Genomic DNA, 18,866 nt, shown 5'->3' with positions numbered 1-18,866 from the left:
CCTGACGTGTTCTGATATGGGTTCAGACATATAGTGAGCTGGGACATTCAAAGTGCTCTCCCATGGAGTGTGCTTCCATATCTGGAGCCACTGTAAATATGTAGAATAAACCCTTTTTTTCTCTCGCTATTACTCCCGGACGTACTCGTCCCTTTGGCTGAAGGATCACCGGCCTAAACGCTACCCGAGTCACAACAGTGGTAAGTAACTAGTGCCGGAGGCTGTCCCATTCCTTTTTGTGCTTGGAGCCGTCTTCGTCATCTGCCTCTAATATACAGAACAGAAAAATTGCAGGTTTGAAAATTTCTTAAGACTTACCAATCTGTGCTGAAGCAAGTGAGACGGACTGTACTGAAGAGCTCTGTCCAGGGACAAAGGCCACAGGAAATAAAAGGCTTAGAGGTGCTTGGATCTGGATTAGGCACACCACTGTACACACCACAAGCCATTAATTATGAATATAATAGGTTCCATGAGCCACTTATGCAGTTTCTTCACGAAGGTTAATTTGCATGCTGTGTGGTAGCCTGTGGAGTAATAAAGTTTTTTAAATTTTTTTTTTCTTCTGGCAGCACATTACCAACAAGAGATGCAAGAAAGTGCATTCTGTGCACAATTAAGCTGCGTAACAAAAATTTCGTAATATCTAACCCCAACTTTAGGTTACACTCAGCAAATGTAGAAGCCAAAGATGCAACACAATATTGGAGTCTCAATGAAGCAAAGCTTGTTTGAGTTTGCCAAGTAGCAGCGATGGCAGATGAAATGCATAGACTCGTCACCTGCAGCTGTTGGCTCTTTTGTCGCGAGGACAAAGGCCGTGCATTATGCTTGTGAAGGGTAAGGTGTTGTTAACAGGTTTACGCACAGAGAAGTACGGCAGGTATGTGAACACATCTAGGGCTTCTATACTGTTTGTGTGACACATATACTGGAGGATTGGCCAAAAATGGGCAGAAGTAACCCCAAGTCGTCTACTGGGCAAGAAAACAATGGCAAATGTCAAACCCCGGGTAAGAGGCAAAGAGAGCGTGGCTTCCAAACTTTAATGTGGCTGGTATTTGGTGCACGTCCATTCACAGGAATCCTGTGTGGCCCCACATACATATCCATAAAATATGCCACAGGATATGACGCTTGTAGAAGCACCAAACTGCGTAACTTTACAGCTATGGGACACTGAAAGAGAGCAACATATAGTGAACCGGAAAATTTTACGGGGCCGTGGGATGGGAGAGGCTGAATACCTGCACAGTCTCGGAGCACAGCTTGGCAGTCAGATTTCCAGCCTGTACTAGTTCAGTTGAACCTCGACATAATGAATTGTCAGATCTAAAGAAGTAAGTCTAAAATGTTTGTCGCCATTATCTGCATGTGACGAATGCGTTCTTATCATGAATTTGACTTTATAATGAATTTATAATGAATGTATTGTTGTGTTGGATGCGACATTATAATGAGGTTGGACTATACGTACAAACAACCTAGTGTTGGATGGTCTTACTGGCTATGGTCACGGACTGCTTGGAAATCTAACATTTCTTTCAGATCCCACAGCCTGTAAACATCTGCTGTTTACTGATATACATCCATCCCTATAGCTTTCTACCAAAAACACACAAGAGAAACCTGGGGGGGGGGGGGGGGGAGGAGATTCTGTAAGAGTCCACCTAGTGGACTGTCCATGATTGACTGCAGCTGCACGAGCAAGGAGACTGGCTGGCGGCACCTGTTTCCATCCTCACTCGTGCCGCTAGCGGCAGCCAATCAGCAGTGGCCGAAATGGACAGTCCATTTACAGGGATTGTTGCAGAGTATACCCCCCTCCTGGTGCTGGTGTCCATATATGCTGCCATTGTGGTGCCTGAACCATGGGGATGGTGGGTCGTGCTAGGAAGGCGAAATCTCGTGAAAGTATCCCTGAAAATGATAGCTGAGAGTACCACCTCAGAGACATTGAAAGTTTTGTGACAACACACGATGTCGGGAATATCAAATTGAGCACTGCTCACTACTGCAGCTTCTTATGGCTGCAACACAGGTAGGGTTGGAAATGATGATAGTACTATAGGGATAGTGCAAGAAATATATCTGTAAAACAGTATACAGTCGACGGCCGATTTTCCGGACGCCCGATGATTCGGACGCTTTCACGGCAGCAGCACGTCTTCGCGCCTTAGTCCGAATTATTGTTGCTATAGAGTCAATGCACTAAAAACAATTAATGGGTTTAACGATATGATTATGAGGCTCGCAGTAGTGGGGGGGGGACTCCGGAAATTTGGTCCTCCTAGGGTTCTTTAACGTGCCCCCAAGGCATGGGACACAGGCGTTCTTGCATTTTGCCCCCATCGAAATGCGGCCACCACGGGCGGGATTAGATCCCGCGACCTCGTACTTAGCAGCGCATCACCATAGCAGCTAAGCCACCGTGGCGGGTAGAGTCAATCTACAAGAAGGCCTGAAATTTCAGATGCAAAAAACCTTCGACTTTTTCCATGACCGCAGGTCCGAAACAGCTTTAATCGAAGCCACCACCACCGCCATTTTCATTATCTCGCCACCTCGAACCAGCGCTCCCGCACGGATCCGCTGGCAGCCGTAGCCACGGCAACGCTAGGTCTGGCTTCAACGTTCGCTACCAAACTACTTACTGTTCGGTGCCATGTTTTTCATTTAAACAACTCGCCAGTGTTAGCAATGGCGACGACCCCGCCTTTGTAATCCTCGCCAATGGCGTCCAGCCCTTGGGGGCAGTAAAAGGCGTGCATTGATTTTTTAACGGCGAAGCTCTTCTAGCTAACCATAAGAAGTGGCGCTTGCTGTCGCAAAACCTCATCGAGGTATGACGTCACTGCGTTGCCTACCAACCACCTCGCGGAACCAGTAGCGATGTCACCTCGCGTTGCCTAGTAACCACCGGGGCAGGTGCGCGCTCACTTCGCCACAGACACGGCAGCTGCCTGCCTGCGTTTGCGGCATGCCAGGAACGCGGTCGCTCGTAGGCGCCGACGCGTCCATTGCTAGTCACGCGAAATGTCACGAAAGGGAACGTACCTCCGAAAATGATCGCTCGAGAATACCTTCCCCTACATGCGTAGTTAAGTTGAACCAAGTTAAGACCTAGCAGTAGCACTTTCGCTGTGCCTAAGCTTTGCACGACCGAGTGCAAACATGCCCGCTTTTTTTACTTTCCTTTGTCCTTAATTGTTGTGAAACAATTTAGTTTTACGGGTCTTCGTGTCTGCCCCCACACATCCGCCACATTCCTTTTCGGACTGCCCCGCTTTTTCGGACGTTTTTGCGGCCACTACGGAGTCCGGAAAACCAGACGTTAGCTGTAGTAGGCTCTAACACAACGGTGTACTGCATGTCGTAAAAGTAACGTGCCAGAACTTCCTCCATCTGGGACGGGTGGTTGTGTTGCCCGTGTAATACCTTGCCAGATTTAGCACTAGTGTTCGGTTGTTAACATCACACAAGTGTTGACAAAAACGAGTCACAGCTTTAAGTTAGGTTGTGCCAGCAAATTTGACAAAAGTGCGTGCGGGGCTGTTCTCACAACCACACAGCACTCCTCCCTCAAACATTACCTGCAAAACAAGTGTTTAAGACAAGTTCTTGCAATCAAGCTGCAATTTGCATATAAAGGTGGTAGGAGCGGCACAATGCTTGTGGGAACAGCCTGCAGATGTCGCTCGTGTGGCACGAGCTTTGTATTTAGTACGCAAACACTCCTGTTGAGTTCATGGACGTACTCGGCCATACAGGGTTGCCTGGTCACCGCAAACACCACTGTCAAACGCGTTCATCTTTCTTGGGTTTTACGTGCCAAAACCAGTTCCGATTATGAGGCACGCTGCAGTGGAGAGCTCTGGATTAATATTGACCACCTGGGGTTCTATAACGCGCACTACAACGCAAGCACACGGACGTTCACTTTCAAGGATGACTGAAATCGGAGATCAGTGAAATTCGTGAGCCCCATTGGTTCGTTTCCACAAGCTTGCACAAGAGAGCCAATTAGGCACGCAGACTTAAACAGGTTTAGGTGGTCATTGAAAGTGAGTGTGTGGCTGCAGTATATATAGATGTTTGTCCTTGATCAAGAAATGGAAATTACTTTCATACCAGCCCAATATAGTTCCATTCTCTACAAAGTACGACATGCTTCCTTTAAGATAGTAGTGGTGAGAAAATGAACAAGTTGGGAAACATTCTGCAAGATTATCTTTTATTGTATCACAACGTGAGCACTCTTACACAACTTCAGAACTGTACAAACAGACAAATTTCGTATTAAAAGGTGGACTGTGTGACCTAATGCAAATGCGCATATAAATATAAATAAAACAGCCTCTCTCTACAAGTCGTGAACATACGATTTAGTATTAATTTAAAAAATGAGTCGATGGATTTGATACATCGTCGTCCTTGAAGGCTTAGCCAAGCTGTCTTAACCATCGCTGTCTTTCGCAACAACCTGGAAAAATGCGGAGAATGGAGGAGATGTTAAACAGGAGCGCAGAAAAACTCAATGTCACTTCAGATAGACAGTGCAATCAATGTGCACCGTTTCCCGTGTTCAAAGCACAGACATCACAACCCTCAGGTAAACAAAAGTTGCCACTCAAAAAAGTGCAATAGCAGTGGCAAGGTATTGCACAACTACACGAAGTAAGGTTCGTAGTTTTATCGGTGTTAAAAATAAACCACTTTGAACAATAAATAAATAAATAGGGGTAGAATAGTAAGTTTCGAATCGAATATGCGAACATTTTTCACAACTTAATGCTTACAAATTTTGGGCACGGAGAAAGAATAACAGGAGGCGAAACTCTGGGCCGGCGCCAGCGGGAGCACTGGTCGTGATAATGTCACGCTGGGAGAGGAGGAGACACGCTGGTGGTGAACGTTGGCGCAGCGCCCCTTGCGGCGACGGAATGAACTACTTCCCTCGCGGTCGGAGTCGGAGCGGTGCGCGCGGCCGCGGCCACGGTCACGGAAGAAAAAAAATTGCTCTCCGACGGCGCCCGGCGTCGTCTGCTACTGGCCGTTTGAGCTGAGCTGTCTGATGCCGCAAAAACATTTCCGCCAGCGCGGTTTGCACTCAAGCAATAAAATACCTATAGACTGTCATGGTATAAATATTTTTTTCAAGATTTAAATTTAAGGTCACATGCTTTTTATGCGGCAATAAGAGCAGGAAACTAGAGCACTTGAAGGACCAGACGATCTGCGATCATAGCCAGGCGCGTATGGAAAGAGCAGACGATTTGCAACTATACTCATGCGCGTATAGAAAACTGCACTTGATGCGTTTTCAAATTTTTCGGCGTAACAAAAAAACGAGAATTTGTTTATCTTTATCATCATGCACTATAAAAAGCACCGATCAGAGTATGCGATACATAGCTACCTTGCGGGGAAACTAAATTTAATTATATTCCTGCGGCAGGTTTGGGAAGACGTGGAAAAACGGAACAGCAGAGCAGAGCAGAGTCTGCCGCTCGCTTCGCGCAGTCAGAATCATCGCTTCTAAGTTCTGCAGTTCCTCCGTTGCTCCTCTACTATGTAAGTGTTCGTTGTGTATGCGGTTCATGATTATCAGAAATGGGGCACCGATGCTTCGTCCCAAAACTGTAACAGCGGATATAAGTAATGCGCGGAAAACGCTCGAACTTTCAAAGCTCCAAATGACGAACGCCTGCAAGAATGGGCGAGAGCAATAGAAAGCGAGGATCGAGAACTGACGAGAAACGACAACGTCTGCTAAAAACATTTCCCCAGCGGAACGCTCGGCAGGCGTAAATACTACGCTGACCTTGGAAGCGCAGTCTTCCCTGACCAGCCGAAAAAGTCATCGCTGCTCCTTGGGGCGGTACTGGTCGGTCCCCGTCTCATGGCGCTCCGGCCAGCTTAGCGAGAAAACGTTGTAATAGCTGCCGTCTCGTTTAGCGACAGGCATCGTGTTCAGCTAGCGTACTCGAGCTGTTGCTACCTAATGCAAGGGCGGCGCACAGGCATCAAGCATCCGCGCGCGAGCAGACGACAAGACCGAGCGACCGAGCCCCGCGCTTCCCGCATCCGCTGCATCACAAACCATCACGTGACCATACGTCAGGCGTCCGGCGTTTGGTAGGGGGCGCTGTCACGACGTCCGCCGCCGCGCTCCAGCGTGACATTATGACGACGCGAGAAGGAGCCGAGTTGCGCCTCCTGTTATTCTTTCTCCGTGATTTTGGGTAACAACATACGGTGCAGCACATGCTAAGGAGTCTCCCAGAATCGTATAACAAGAATGTTGCAAGCTATCAGTAACTAAGGTAATTATAAATCAAGGTACGTACATAGTACGCTCTACTCTTATTAAAGAGCACACCAACTTAGTATGCCAACACTTATTACAGCTCAGTTCTAGTACTATATGGAAGTCTGGAATTTTTTTAATCAGGAGAATTTCGGTACAGGTGGCTCATCACAGTGATTGTTCCCGAGATAATGCATACGGGTTAGCTCGACGACTCTTTGCAGTGATGCGAAGTTTGTCGCCGCATGTCCAACATGATCTGCTTGCCCAGCGGTGGCCAATTGGCTCGATCTATGCACATGCTTCCGCACTTTCTGAATTGCGAACTGCTTTTGTTGCTGTTGCCTCTGCTCGGATGGCGTTGTTTTGATCAGTCTTGTCGACCTGGACAAACCTTATTGTACCGACAGAGTTGGGCCCCGGCCGACATGGCGCCGTTGTGCAAATTGCAGCGTTCGGGCACAGTGTGTGCAATCCCTACATTGGGCCAACGTCGAAAAGCGCATGTGGCTCCTTTTGCGCTGAAAACAACGAAGTGAGGCGCTTGCTTGCGCAGCAACAAGCACGAGGAGCTCCACGACGCATGCGACAGGCTGCACTGTGTGGGTCTCTGCACTGAATGTACCGAATAATTCAATATCTAATAGTCCATTCACGAATCGAATTACAGTCAAGACCACTTATAACTAGGGTTGTTCGTTGTCTGGTAAAACCTGATTTTACACCTCGAACATGTTTCAGAAGAATCGGGTTAAACCCTATTTCTCTCTGAATTCCAAAACCACATACCAACCTTTTTTATTATTTATTTGTTAACAACTTATTTTTACGCTGAATGCAGTTTGCGGCTGACACGCCGTAGCTACCCTGCCTTGGGACAAAGAAGTTAGATCCTGCTGACTGAACTCCAGTGGCCTGTAGACTTAATTTCACAAGCTGCATGCAGCACTCTGGACGCTACACGCAACCAACCGGCCAACTGAGCGCACTTAACTCTGAGTTCGTAACACACTCGTGCCTAGCTAATGGAAGCTGTGATGTCGAGGTAACTTTCTCTCAGCTGATATGCATTCAAAGATCGGACAGGTCTCGGACGGAGACCGACATGTTGCGCATGCAGATGATAATGTAAGTATCGGTAAAAAATCAATGACCAGCTTTTCATAAATAAAATGTTTAATTTCCAAGAAGTTACCAATGCTCTTTACTATCATTATTACTTATTAATTTCCAAACAAACGCCGAGCTTTGGAGTATATGCTAGAAGACGCTGATGTGCCCCCTATTACCAGCTTGAAACAGATGCCTTGATTTAACGCGTCCGCGTTAAGGTGCTCATGATACCATCCCATAAATAAATGCCCTGAACATGATGTATTTCTTAGTATATTTTGAAGTTTAACCCGAAAAAAAAAAACCCCGAATTTCGCAATGGTTCTACAAAAAACCCGATTTTTTACCCCTCGAAATTAAAAAAACAAATTCCGAAAACGAACAACCCTACTTTAACGAACCTGACGGTCACGCTGATTGAGTTCGTTATATCCGAAGTTTGTAGTAAGTGGACTTCTCATATTACTGACAAAAAATGAAAAGTTATTTAAGAACAGCCTCTTTTTTTTTTTTCAAAAAAGTCTTACGCGCATCTGCTTTTCCAAAGCACACCTTATCACGGCATTTTCTAGCCTCTCCAGGGCAGCCATATGCTCCTCTCCAAGGCCCTTGCTGCCAACAAACTGTTTCAGAGACGCAATGCAGTAACTAACCGCTGTTGAAGCGCTCACGACAACTGGTGGGTGGGACACAACAGCATCCTGGACATCTTCATCAGTCTTCGCATTTGGGTATTGCGTGCACTTCAAGAGCAATGGCTCCGTCAGTGCATGCCTCTGCTATCTTGGTGTCGTCGTACGCAGCCACGATTTCCAAGCAACGTCAGGTCCGGCCAGTTGCGCAGCAATAACGTGTTGCAACAGCTCCACTAGTGTCGGATCTCAAGTTCGTTCTACAACCTCATCCATTGTTCCTGGACCCATAAACCCTGCTCATGGAAGCGATTCGCGATGCCCTCCGCAGTTAGCTCAGTTCAGGCAGCCTTAAGCATTTCCACAGCGGTGAACGAAGAGATGCAAAGTGGGACGTCTGCATCTGCTCGATCAAGTGCTATCAGCACCATGAGCACGTGAATGATGTCCATGTCGCATTCGTTGGCGTAAAAAATGGTCACCATAGTCGGGGAAAGCTGCGCCAAACAGCTGTCGAGCACGAGTAAGACCTTCCTGTTTTGCGTCATCATGTCCTGGTCGAATTCATCCAGCCACTCCGCGAACAATTCACGTGTCATTCAGGTTTTTGTGTTGTGTCTGTAGCGCACTGGAACATAACTCCCAAAGCACCGTGGCTTGCGAGACTTCTCGATGACAAATGGCAGCCGCCGGTCATTGCCATCTATGTTCGTGCACAACAGGGCAGTAACGTGAAGTTGTGCTTTCAACCAGCACAACTGTCTCTTAAAGGCTTTGACGGCAGAATCTGGTAGAAGGGTGCAGTTTCATCGGCATTGTATATACGTCCGACTGAGCGTAGCTTGCTATCGTTGGAATGTTCTCAGAGAGCCACGCGTTGACGTCCTCAATGTTGATCGAGGCTTCTTCGACGGCGACAGTTTTGACGGGAATGTTTCAGGACCAGGCTTCAACAAACCACTCAAGCAACATATTTTTAACATCCGTGTAGGTCGATTTCCGAAGGCGCTTTCTTGTCGTTGGGTCAGCGTTAATACTTGCACTTAATATCTTGTCCTTGTCTTTGGCTATTATTGAAGTGGTTGGCTTTGAAGGCGTATAATACTTGCACTTAATATCTTGTCCTTGTCTTTGGCTATTATTGAAGTGGTTGGCTTTGAGAGGCTGTATTTATTGACTAAGTCACAGTTCTACGCTCCATGAGCAAGTTCAAAGGGACTGACAACCAATTTTATTGTAACCGTTTTTTAATGCAACAGAAAGCTTACTGGTCTGAATGTCCAATCATCCAGTGGTGACATGGAAAGCACTGGAACATTTTTTATCAGAATTTCCCAATCTGCATTGACGATGTAGTCGTGCTCAAGAAATATATAGGAAACAGTAACAGGTGAGCACGATAGTGATTATAAATCAGCACTGGTGGGAAGCAGACAAGTGCAGCTCTAGCTGTAAGAAAGTAATATATTGTTTATGAAGCCGATGTTTCTGCGGTCCATGTTTTATGAAGCATTTACTATTACTTTTACAATAGGAAGTTTTAGCGTGCTGACCGTTTTATCGGATGAGCGGAGGTGCAAACGTGAATTGCTTGCATGGTGCAGCCACCTTGTGGTGCAGAACTAATCAAACACAGAGCTAATATTGCAGTAAACAAAGGAATTTTACTTCGCTGCTGGCGCAAATTTTCAGCAGTGGCGTAATACTGCTGCTGCCAAAAATCTACACCAGCAGCAAAGTAAAATACACTTGGTCACTGCAATATTAGCTCTGCGCGTCGCAACATGGCTGCACCGTGCAGGCCACTTTGCGTTTATGCCTCCCATAATCCGGTAAACGCCCGGTCCACTTGCGTTTACCAGAATACCAGACCCGCTAAAACTCTCATAAATAGGTGGTGTCCGAATTTACGCCCCAGCAACAGCTTCCTCCAAGCAACAAACTGATCTCGAAGGACATGCATTCGCTGGCTGCATGCACCAGGCATTTTTTTTACAGCTAAGGTGTATACTACTGAAGTTCAGAGACTGACAGTGCTGCATTTCACTGAACCAAGGTCGAGGAAGAGCTCTGAGCTAATACGTCTGAGAATGCAGCAATAAGGTCAATGCCATCTCTGTTAGAATGAATGAAAACACTAGTGGCATTGAAACATCGCAAAGCTGAGCAGTTGCTTCGCTGCAAGACCTACCTCGAACAACCTGTTCGCTGCGCTGCTCCGATCTGTGGCGAGGCGTGTTCGGTCGAGCAGGGCGTCCAGCTCGGCCTTCGAGAGCACGCTGGAGCCAGCGTCGATGACTGCTGAGTGGTCCGAGGAGTGCAGAAGGTCCAAGAGCTCCTGGGGGGACAGGCTGCCAACTTTCGAGGCATCCTTGCCCACCTTGGCAAACTTGCCTGCAAATGCACACGCAATTTCGCTTAGATGAGGAACCAAGTAACCACATATAACTAGTTCCCAATGTGTACCTGCACAGTATTAACTTTACACTGTGGCTTGGTACTTTTGTTTTTTAGCACACTGTTACTGGCTGCCACGACTGCATGTGCACGGAGTTAACCTAAATGTCGGTATTAGCTGCTACCATCCGACAAGTTTACCGAGATAATGTGCACGAAAAGTGGGCAACGCAAAGAGAAAATCTAGAACACTTCTAGCGAGTCGTAGACAAATCAACGCTAAATTTTCGCGCCATCTGGTAGGTAGAAATCGAAGCACTCTCGCACCTGAGCGGTGTATTTAAAATAAACGGCTGATCCCAACATTAACGACAAAACATTGCCAAAACTTCATTGGCAGCTTGAGATTGAGACTAATGCTGTATTCAACTGGTCATTATCGAGCACTCTAGAGAACTTAAACACGTGACTATTTGGTTGATTGAAACAGACCACTTGAAATGTCTACGGTTAGTCCCATCGGTGCGATAAACTCTAGTGGTATTTATTTAGTGGTCGCTCGAAGGCTCTCGACCAGCTAAAGATACCATAAGCAAAGGTCAATTTTACCATTTATTCCTTGCTATCAGGACAGAGAGCAAGTAGCATAAAGCAGATTAGGATTGAAGCAGGCTGCCTGGACGCGCACATGCTGTTGTGCAATCATGGTAACCGGTTGAATCCATACTGGTAAGCTTGTCGGACGATTGTGGCAGCCTGGTACTAACTCCATGCATACAGAGTTGTGGCAGCCAATATCGGTAACATTAGGGTAGTAATGCCATGCAACGGTAAGAGTTGGTCTGGTTGATGTGGATTCAGTTACTTCAAAACATCACGGTTCTAGAACAAGTATAGAATGAACAGAAAAGACGGACGTCCATCAGCTGTACCCTCTGAAGAGCAGCGGTCATGCCTCGATAACGAGTGGCATTAGCATTACAGTTCTTTCTTGGGTTTAGTTTGCAGGGTCCGTAGGTTTCGTTAGGAGCTGCAGTGAATGACAACCAGCCTCGGCAGTGTCTGGATCAAACTGGTTTACTTAGAGCGGCAGTCACTGACCAAGTGCCATCTCTGAACTCGTCAACACCCAGGCTGAGTGGGCACACTGCCACCTTGTGCCAAAGTGCACATTGCAATACCCTGGCTAATACCTTGCAGATGTGTACGGCTATGTTGGTCAGTGTCTCATTTCGTTACAGTGAAAGCTCGTTAATTCGCACCTCATTAATTCGAACTTTCGGGTTAATTCGAACTGATGGTCATGGTCCGGCCACAATATATAGGCGTCTATGGGTTAACCAACTCGTTAGTTCACGCGCGCATCGGCTCCTCTATCGATAATTCGAACTGCGCGCCGCTGCGTGGTGGTATTTTATACTGCCGCCGCAAGCTTTCAAGGCTCAACGATAGATGGCACAAGCGCAGCGGCGTCACTGTCGTCATTGCGCTCGCTCTTCGCATCGTGTGGTGGTTCATGCCGGACGTGTCTGCGTAGTCTCCGTGTCCTTTGTGTGCTGCACATTCAGTCGCTAGGACGTCAGAGCTACGAAGTCGTTCGGTGCCGTGTCGCTACGATGTGACGCTGCTCACGGCCTTGCATATGTTGTGCGGGCCTGGGATCAGGTCACGGCAACAACTGTTGCCAATTGCTTCCGCCACAGTGGCTTTTGTGCGACCAATGAGGGCACAGCTTGCGAGCCCGACGTGCGCGAGGCCGTGGTCATTCCTGCCGAATTGCGGGATGCGCTGGAGGACGTGACCTTCGACGACTACGTCGATGCAGATCGCTGTGCAGCGGTCTGCGGCACAATCACCGATGATGATATCATCGCGCAGGTGACTGATGGAGAAGCGCCCGTCGTCGATGTAGGTGCGGATGACGATGATGCACCCACGCGGCCCTCAGCTTTGGAACTAATGGAGGCTATGCGTGTCGCGCGTCTATTCTTCAGCTTCGAGGAATACGCAGAGGATGCTTTCTGCCACGTTCGCGTGTTGGAAAACAAGGCTATAGCGATCGCATTCAAAGAAGAGAAACAGACAGTGATCACGGATTATTTTCGCAAGTAAAATTTTGAGTGATTTTCCAACAACCCGGTCTCAATTCCTGCTGTTTTTTCAATTAATTTCGTTAGTTTGAATTTCGGTTTAATTCGAACTCATTGGGCGTCCCCGCGAAATTCGAATTAACGAGCTTTTACTGTACCAGTAAACCTTTTTTCTCAGTTGCGAGACATCACTTGACCAATGCTTTCCGTTTCTCCTGTACTTTTTCCAGAGCCGCACTGTTTTCCAGTAGCTTAGCACTTTTGAGTCAACTGGGCAAACTAGTAAATTAAACATATCCTCCACATTTGGTTGTCATTGAACCTACACTGAGTGAAAAAGAAACACTGCAATCATCAAACTGCTACAGCAGGCCATGAAAGAAATGTGTGTTCATTTACATACCAGCTACCACAAAATGTTTCTTTGCTTACAAAATTGGTTTTAAATGAGTAGCACATGTACACTATCACCGAAGCAATCTGGGTGATGCTGCAGGGCTAATAATTGTCTAATTTTCCTTATCAATGTCCTTTCAGTAGCGCACAAGCAGACGAGGCGGGCCCCCGGTAGTTTGGGGACACGATGAAAATACCAGAGCACGGTCTCCGAGATTTTGAGTGCACCACAGGTGCGGCCCCCTACCTTGGAGTACATAACCAGGCGCTGCACTGTTTCTCAATGTTCTCAATTCAGCATTTCCGGCAAGCATTAATGACAGCTCTCTTTCTTGTTTCTGTACGAAAATGCCCGTCTTTCTAGCTTTTTGAGATGTATCCAATAGTATTTCAAATGTAAGATATTGGAGGGGAGCTTCTCTATATAAACACTACTCGAAACTAGGCGTTTTTATTTACGCAGCCCAAAACTTCCTTGCAGCTGGCCTCAAAACAATACATGGTCAACGCACAGTCAACACGTGCCAACCTTTCTGCATGATGATTTTTTCGAGGCGCCGCTTGGCCCCAGCCATCTCGATCATGCGCTGCTCGACTGTGCCGCGCGTGACTAGCCGGTAGACGAGGACTGGCCGGGTCTGCCCTATTCGGTGACAGCGGTCCATGGCCTGCAGGTCGCACTGGGGGTTCCAGTCTGAGTCGTACAGCACTACAGTGTCCGCACCGGTCAGGTTGATTCCCAGGCCACCCGCCCGCGTCGACAGCAGGAACACAAAGTAGCTGCGCGGAGCACAAGAACCACAAACCCTTAAGGTGGGGCATAAAGGAAAAGATAAGAAGGTAGTAATAGATAACACACATAAGATCAGGTGCTTATCAGGTGCGGAGTCTCGATAAGCCGGAAAGTATGCAAAAATAAAATACTTCGTAGCAACATTGCCTTGAAGTTCCAAAACCCCTATGACGTCACGCTCTTTGACAGTGTCTTCTCTCGACTAGGTAAATGTTTATTGATGAAAACTTCTATTGTCTATTCTTGTGTAAGGGCCACACCCCATCTTTTAACGCGTACACCTCATTAGCTGTGGCCATGTAATGTTATCTTGTGGGGATTGAGGTATGCCCTGGCACCTTTGCATGGGCATTCATCTGTTCTGCCTATGCCTCTGCCCTTTCCACTCGCGACGGTGTTCAGAGGTGGCACTTCACTCGTGGTGCTTTGCAGTGGCCAATTCAGTTTGACCACAATGCGCTGTTCTGTTCTAGGTTCTCTATTATTTGAAAGCGAGAGAAGGCGACGGTGCTGTAATGATGACAATGCAAACTGTACCACATGCACCGCTGTTAGCATTTCATTTGACGCCAATAGCACGTACGGTTTCGCTGCACTCTGCGATAACACTCGCTCTATACTGCAATATTTTAGCTTGCGTTTTTATATTTTTAATATCTCACTTTCAAATAAAAGAGAACCAGAACAGACACGAAAATATCGCAGTATAATAGGGGGAGCATCATCGCCCACTGCTGTCAAACCAAATGAGCGTGCCTGTCAATGGTGATGACTGGGCGGCGTGCACTTTATCTTCAGTTATGCTTCGACCACGTACTCCGCAGTTTCTGTTTCATTTGACGCCGATAGCACACCAGCACTATTGCTTTGCGTTAAAACTTCAACAGTTTTTTTTTTTTTTTCATTGTGCAATCTCGTGTGGCACAACGTCCGACCTCATGTCCGAAGATTGCTCCATCTTGTAACAGCACGTTTGCAATGAACCACACTCCAGCTGGTGCTGCTCTGCGGTTATGTACCTGCAACAATGATTGGGGTAGAAAACCAAACCGAAATAAAGGCCTCCCAAGGTCATTGCATATGGTGGCAAGCCTTATTGTTTTTGAAAGTAGATTCAAACTTATTTACTACAGTATAGACCACTTATAACGTAACCGTTTATAGTGCACAACTAGCTACAATGCGGCCTTTTCAGACTCCTGTTTACCCTCCCATAGAACTCCATGTATACGCATACCGCTTACAGTGCAGCCGCGCGAGACGAAATACCGGTTATAATGCGGCTTCCACGGGAAAATCTCGCCGACAAGGGCGGTACCGAGCACGCTTCTCAACAAGGTGTGTGCTGCCGGCCGGCGTATGCATTATTCAATGCAATCAAACTCTCGTTAATTCGGACTTATTTGGCCGCACACCAGTTAATTCGGATTACTTTCGGAGCTCGGTGAGCGAGGAGAACCGCAAATCTGCGACGCAAAAGAGCACGAACGGCGCTAGCGTCCAACCGAAACGAAGCGGCGGAGTCCGCATCGCCACAGCCATCAGTTGAAATCGTACGTGAATGACAGCAACGCCGGAACGCTTCGAGCCTATTTGTGTCTTTAAAGCCTGTATTCTTGCGTTTACCGCCGCGCATAACACCGCGTTGGCCGCGGGCTTTCATAACTGTGTAGTCGTTATCCACGATCGCGTTGATAGCGGCCACAGTTTTCTCAGCAGCGGTTGCGGCGAACAGTAGTTTTGTTTTTACTCGGTACACGCAGTCAGGCCGCGTGCCTAAAAAACTGCGTAGTCGCCATCGATGATCGCATAGACAGCGACCGCGGTTTCGACTGCAGTTGTTGCAGCAAATGGTAGTTAATTCGTCCAGACTCGGTGCGTGCGTCGGGCGCGTACCTTCAGCACCGCAAAGTCACCATTCATAATCGCGTCGATAGCGGTCACGATTTTTTCCGCAGCGATTGTGGCAAACAGTTTCGTTTTTACTCGGTGCAAAGCTGTCGAGCTTGAAGAGCACCGGCTACATCGCGTTTATGATTTCGCCAGCTCACTGGCGAAAACGTAATCGCGATGTGTGCGCGATAGTACAAAGCGTGCCTACATGCTTGGTCTACACGTTTTGCATACGTGCAGGGCTTGAAAATCGTTGTTTTGGTTATAGTGCGGTACCGCTTATAGTGCAGATAATCACGACTCCGGCGACTTACCGTAAAAACCGGACTATAGGTCGAACCGGAATATAGGTCAACCCCCAACTAACCAATTCTAAAAATAAAAAAAAATTGTTTTCAATGGCAAAAGTACTGAAAGACACCCTTACCTTTAAACAAATGCGACTCAGCCGGTTGCACAATGGTGACAGTATTTATTTAAATGCTGCTCCGTGCCATGATGGTAAAGGTGCTGACAAACACGCGGGTCGATGGTCGCACGATACGAAGCCCACGGCAAGCTGGCAGGCTGCCGTGGGCTTCCGCGTACTCGATCGCCTTTTTCTTGAAGGCGACGGTGAATTGCCATCGGCTTCCGCTCATTTTGAAACAAAATGTGAAAAAGCAGCCTGAATGCGATGGCGAAGGCGGCTGTTTACTTCATCTGCCCATTGTTGCCAAGACTTCCCTAGTTTTTTTCCGCCAATGTCCAGTATATAAGACGAGGGTCGACTTTTCGCAATGGTTTATTGAAAAAAAGTTCGACCTATATTCCGGTTTTTACGGTACGTTATAAGCGGTCTACACTGTATTTTGCCAGTGTACAAACCACAGCAAGACATTCAGATGCAAATTTATAAAAAAAGGTGCAGTCCTTACATGAGGACTTTCGGTATGTCACATTTTAAAAGTAAGCGACGATTCAAGCTTCTGAGAACTGCAGACAAGCATTTTGAGAACTGCAGGAAAATGGGCAAAATAATGTGCAGCAGAATCAAACCCATAGCCTCGTGCTCGGCGCCTGAACTGCATAACCACTGAGCCACCACACAGTACATCTGGCCGCATCATACCCCAAAAGAACTGACCCACACTCCCCACAACTTACTCTGGGTTCTCGTTGAAGAGCTTCATCTGCTGCTGCCGGTCCTCCACCCTCGTTTGACCGTCGAGGCGACAATACTTGAACCGCCGCATGAGGCAGTAGTCCTCGAGGATGTCCAACACGCGGCACATTTGCGAAAATATCAGCACCTGCGCGAGTGCAAAACACGACACAGCCATTCAGGCGAGCCTGAAAAGACTGCACACCTAAGACACAAAATAGGGAGAAAGCAATGCACAACAGCTGCCAATTCATTACTCAAACAAACTTTAACTACTGGCTTTCCAGTGTGTCTTATTTCTTATGTTAACTTTACCACTGAAAGAAAAATGGTGCATCGCCCACTCGCTTCCATTACTCGGAGGTACATAGTCCTATACAAAACTGCAAATGTTCAGCTATCAAGGGAAGTGTGTTTCTAACAGAAATGCACAGCTGAATAAACCCAACATGTTTGATGAAACATAAGTGGTACATAATGGCAGAACACCTAGCGGACATTTCTGCCTTGGCGAGCCAACCCCTGGCAAAAGTTGCAGCTCCACCAGCACTCTCCGTACAGTCCCACACCTTCCCAGACACAACTGCAGACTCCGCACTGCACCACAACAATGACTGGTGAGCAACATTTTTCTTGTGGTGTTATTTATTATGCTTCACCTTCCCGTATTTCCAAGCAATCGTATTTTGTCAATAACAGCAAGGCAATATGACTGCGCACATGCCCAATCGTTGCGAGTTGCTGCGGTTGTAATGTAATATGCAGTTGAAAACTATCAAGTTTAAGTGACAAAGCCATCTGAAGATTGAAAAACAAAGCTCGTGCGAATCCACGTACCACCCATCATTCCCAGGCCGGTTAAACTGCTGCACTTTCACACTCTGGCCAAATATTCCTCAGGCCATTTTTGTGGAACTCTATGCTGGCGCCCTGTATGAATCGACGTACAGTAGAACCCCGCTGTTACGTTCCCGGGTGCTGCGTTTTCCCGGCTGTTACGTCGTTTTCGGCCGGTCCCGGCACAGCTCCCATAGAACCCAATGCATTGGTAACCCCGCTGTTACGTCGCAACTGTGGGACCGTTCCCGCATCATACGTTGCGAACTGCCACACCGCGCGGGCCCGAGCGGCCATTTTGACTTTTCATGTCGCTTGGCTTGGTTGCTTGACGATGGCATTGGCTGCCCAAAGTGCTGGGGGCGACATTTATTACGTATTTTCGGTTTCCGCCAGCAAAAGTATGGCCTTTGATATCCGCTTTTGCTATCTAAAGATGATGTCTATGACGCGTTGCGGCCCTAAAATTGGTTTTGGCTCATAGATGTTCCGTATAAAGTCCAAGGGCGATAACGCCGTCGCCGCGCGCCGTATGCTTTCTTTCGCGCGCGAGACGCAGTCGTCGGCTCCCCTCGCACGCTTTCACTCGCACATACAGCATACGTCGCCGCGTGCCGTATGCTGTATGTGCGAGTGAAAGCGTGCGAGGGAAGCCGCGCGGCCGTATGCTGAATGTGCGAGTGAAAGCGTGCGAGGGGAGCCGACGACCGCGTCTCGCGCGCGAAAGAAAAGCAGAGAGGAAGCGCGCCTCCTTCCGTTGCGCTCGAGGCACCAGCGAGGGAGGGAGGGGGGAGTAGTGGGCAGCGTTGTGCTCTGGCATCATACTGCGCGGCGGCGCGCGCGCGGTCCCGCGGGCCCTATCTTGAAAGCGATCTGCGTGGGGGTAGATTCTACGCAGTGTAGGTGCGTCGGCGGCTCGTGGCTTTGTGCGTGCTGCGTGTTCTCGGCGCTCAGTTAGGGTTGAAGCGATAGACAACAGCACGAAGGTCACTTCGCTCGCTTCTGCAGCGGCGCTTAACTGCGCGTGTCCGCGCTCATCGAGTGTGATGTGTTCATGTTTGCCTGTGGGCGCTGACCTATTGTTGAATTCCAATGGTAGATCCAGATCAAGTATTTTTGCTCTGTGTGGAGCAAGTCTATTCCAATGGCAGAATGGGAGCGTGAGTTTTGTGGTCCAATGGCAGATTGGGACCAGCCGCCGATTCCGATCGCTCTGTGGAGCAAAAATATCTGCTCCGCCGAATCGGTCAGATTTCACCGT

At 47.9% G+C, this 18,866-nt stretch overlaps 1 protein-coding gene across 3 annotated transcripts in view; it reads right to left on the bottom strand.

Moving 5' to 3' along the window:
* Positions 1 to 4,217: 4,217 nt before the first annotated feature.
* LOC119453602 (lymphoid-specific helicase) overlaps positions 4,218 to 18,866 on the bottom strand; it is a 54,807-nt gene continuing 40,158 nt past the window's right edge. The window contains exons 12-15 of one of the 3 annotated variants that reach the window (XM_049668287.1): positions 16,771 to 16,916; positions 13,468 to 13,718; positions 10,247 to 10,449; positions 4,218 to 4,483 (exon numbers count right to left, since the gene is read on the bottom strand). In XM_049668287.1, coding sequence (XP_049524244.1) covers positions 4,457 to 4,483; positions 10,247 to 10,449; positions 13,468 to 13,718; positions 16,771 to 16,916 — 627 coding nt within the window. In that variant the 3' untranslated portion in view covers positions 4,218 to 4,456. The remainder of the gene's footprint in view (positions 4,484 to 10,246; positions 10,450 to 13,467; positions 13,719 to 16,770; positions 16,917 to 18,866) is intronic. The other 2 variants (XM_049668288.1, XM_037715658.2) reach the window with 2 other exon arrangements.

Source organism: Dermacentor silvarum, chromosome 5 (genome assembly GCF_013339745.2).
Source record: "Dermacentor silvarum isolate Dsil-2018 chromosome 5, BIME_Dsil_1.4, whole genome shotgun sequence".
NCBI lineage: Eukaryota > Metazoa > Arthropoda > Arachnida > Ixodida > Ixodidae > Dermacentor > Dermacentor silvarum.
This window is presented reverse-complemented; position numbering and strand designations above follow the sequence as displayed.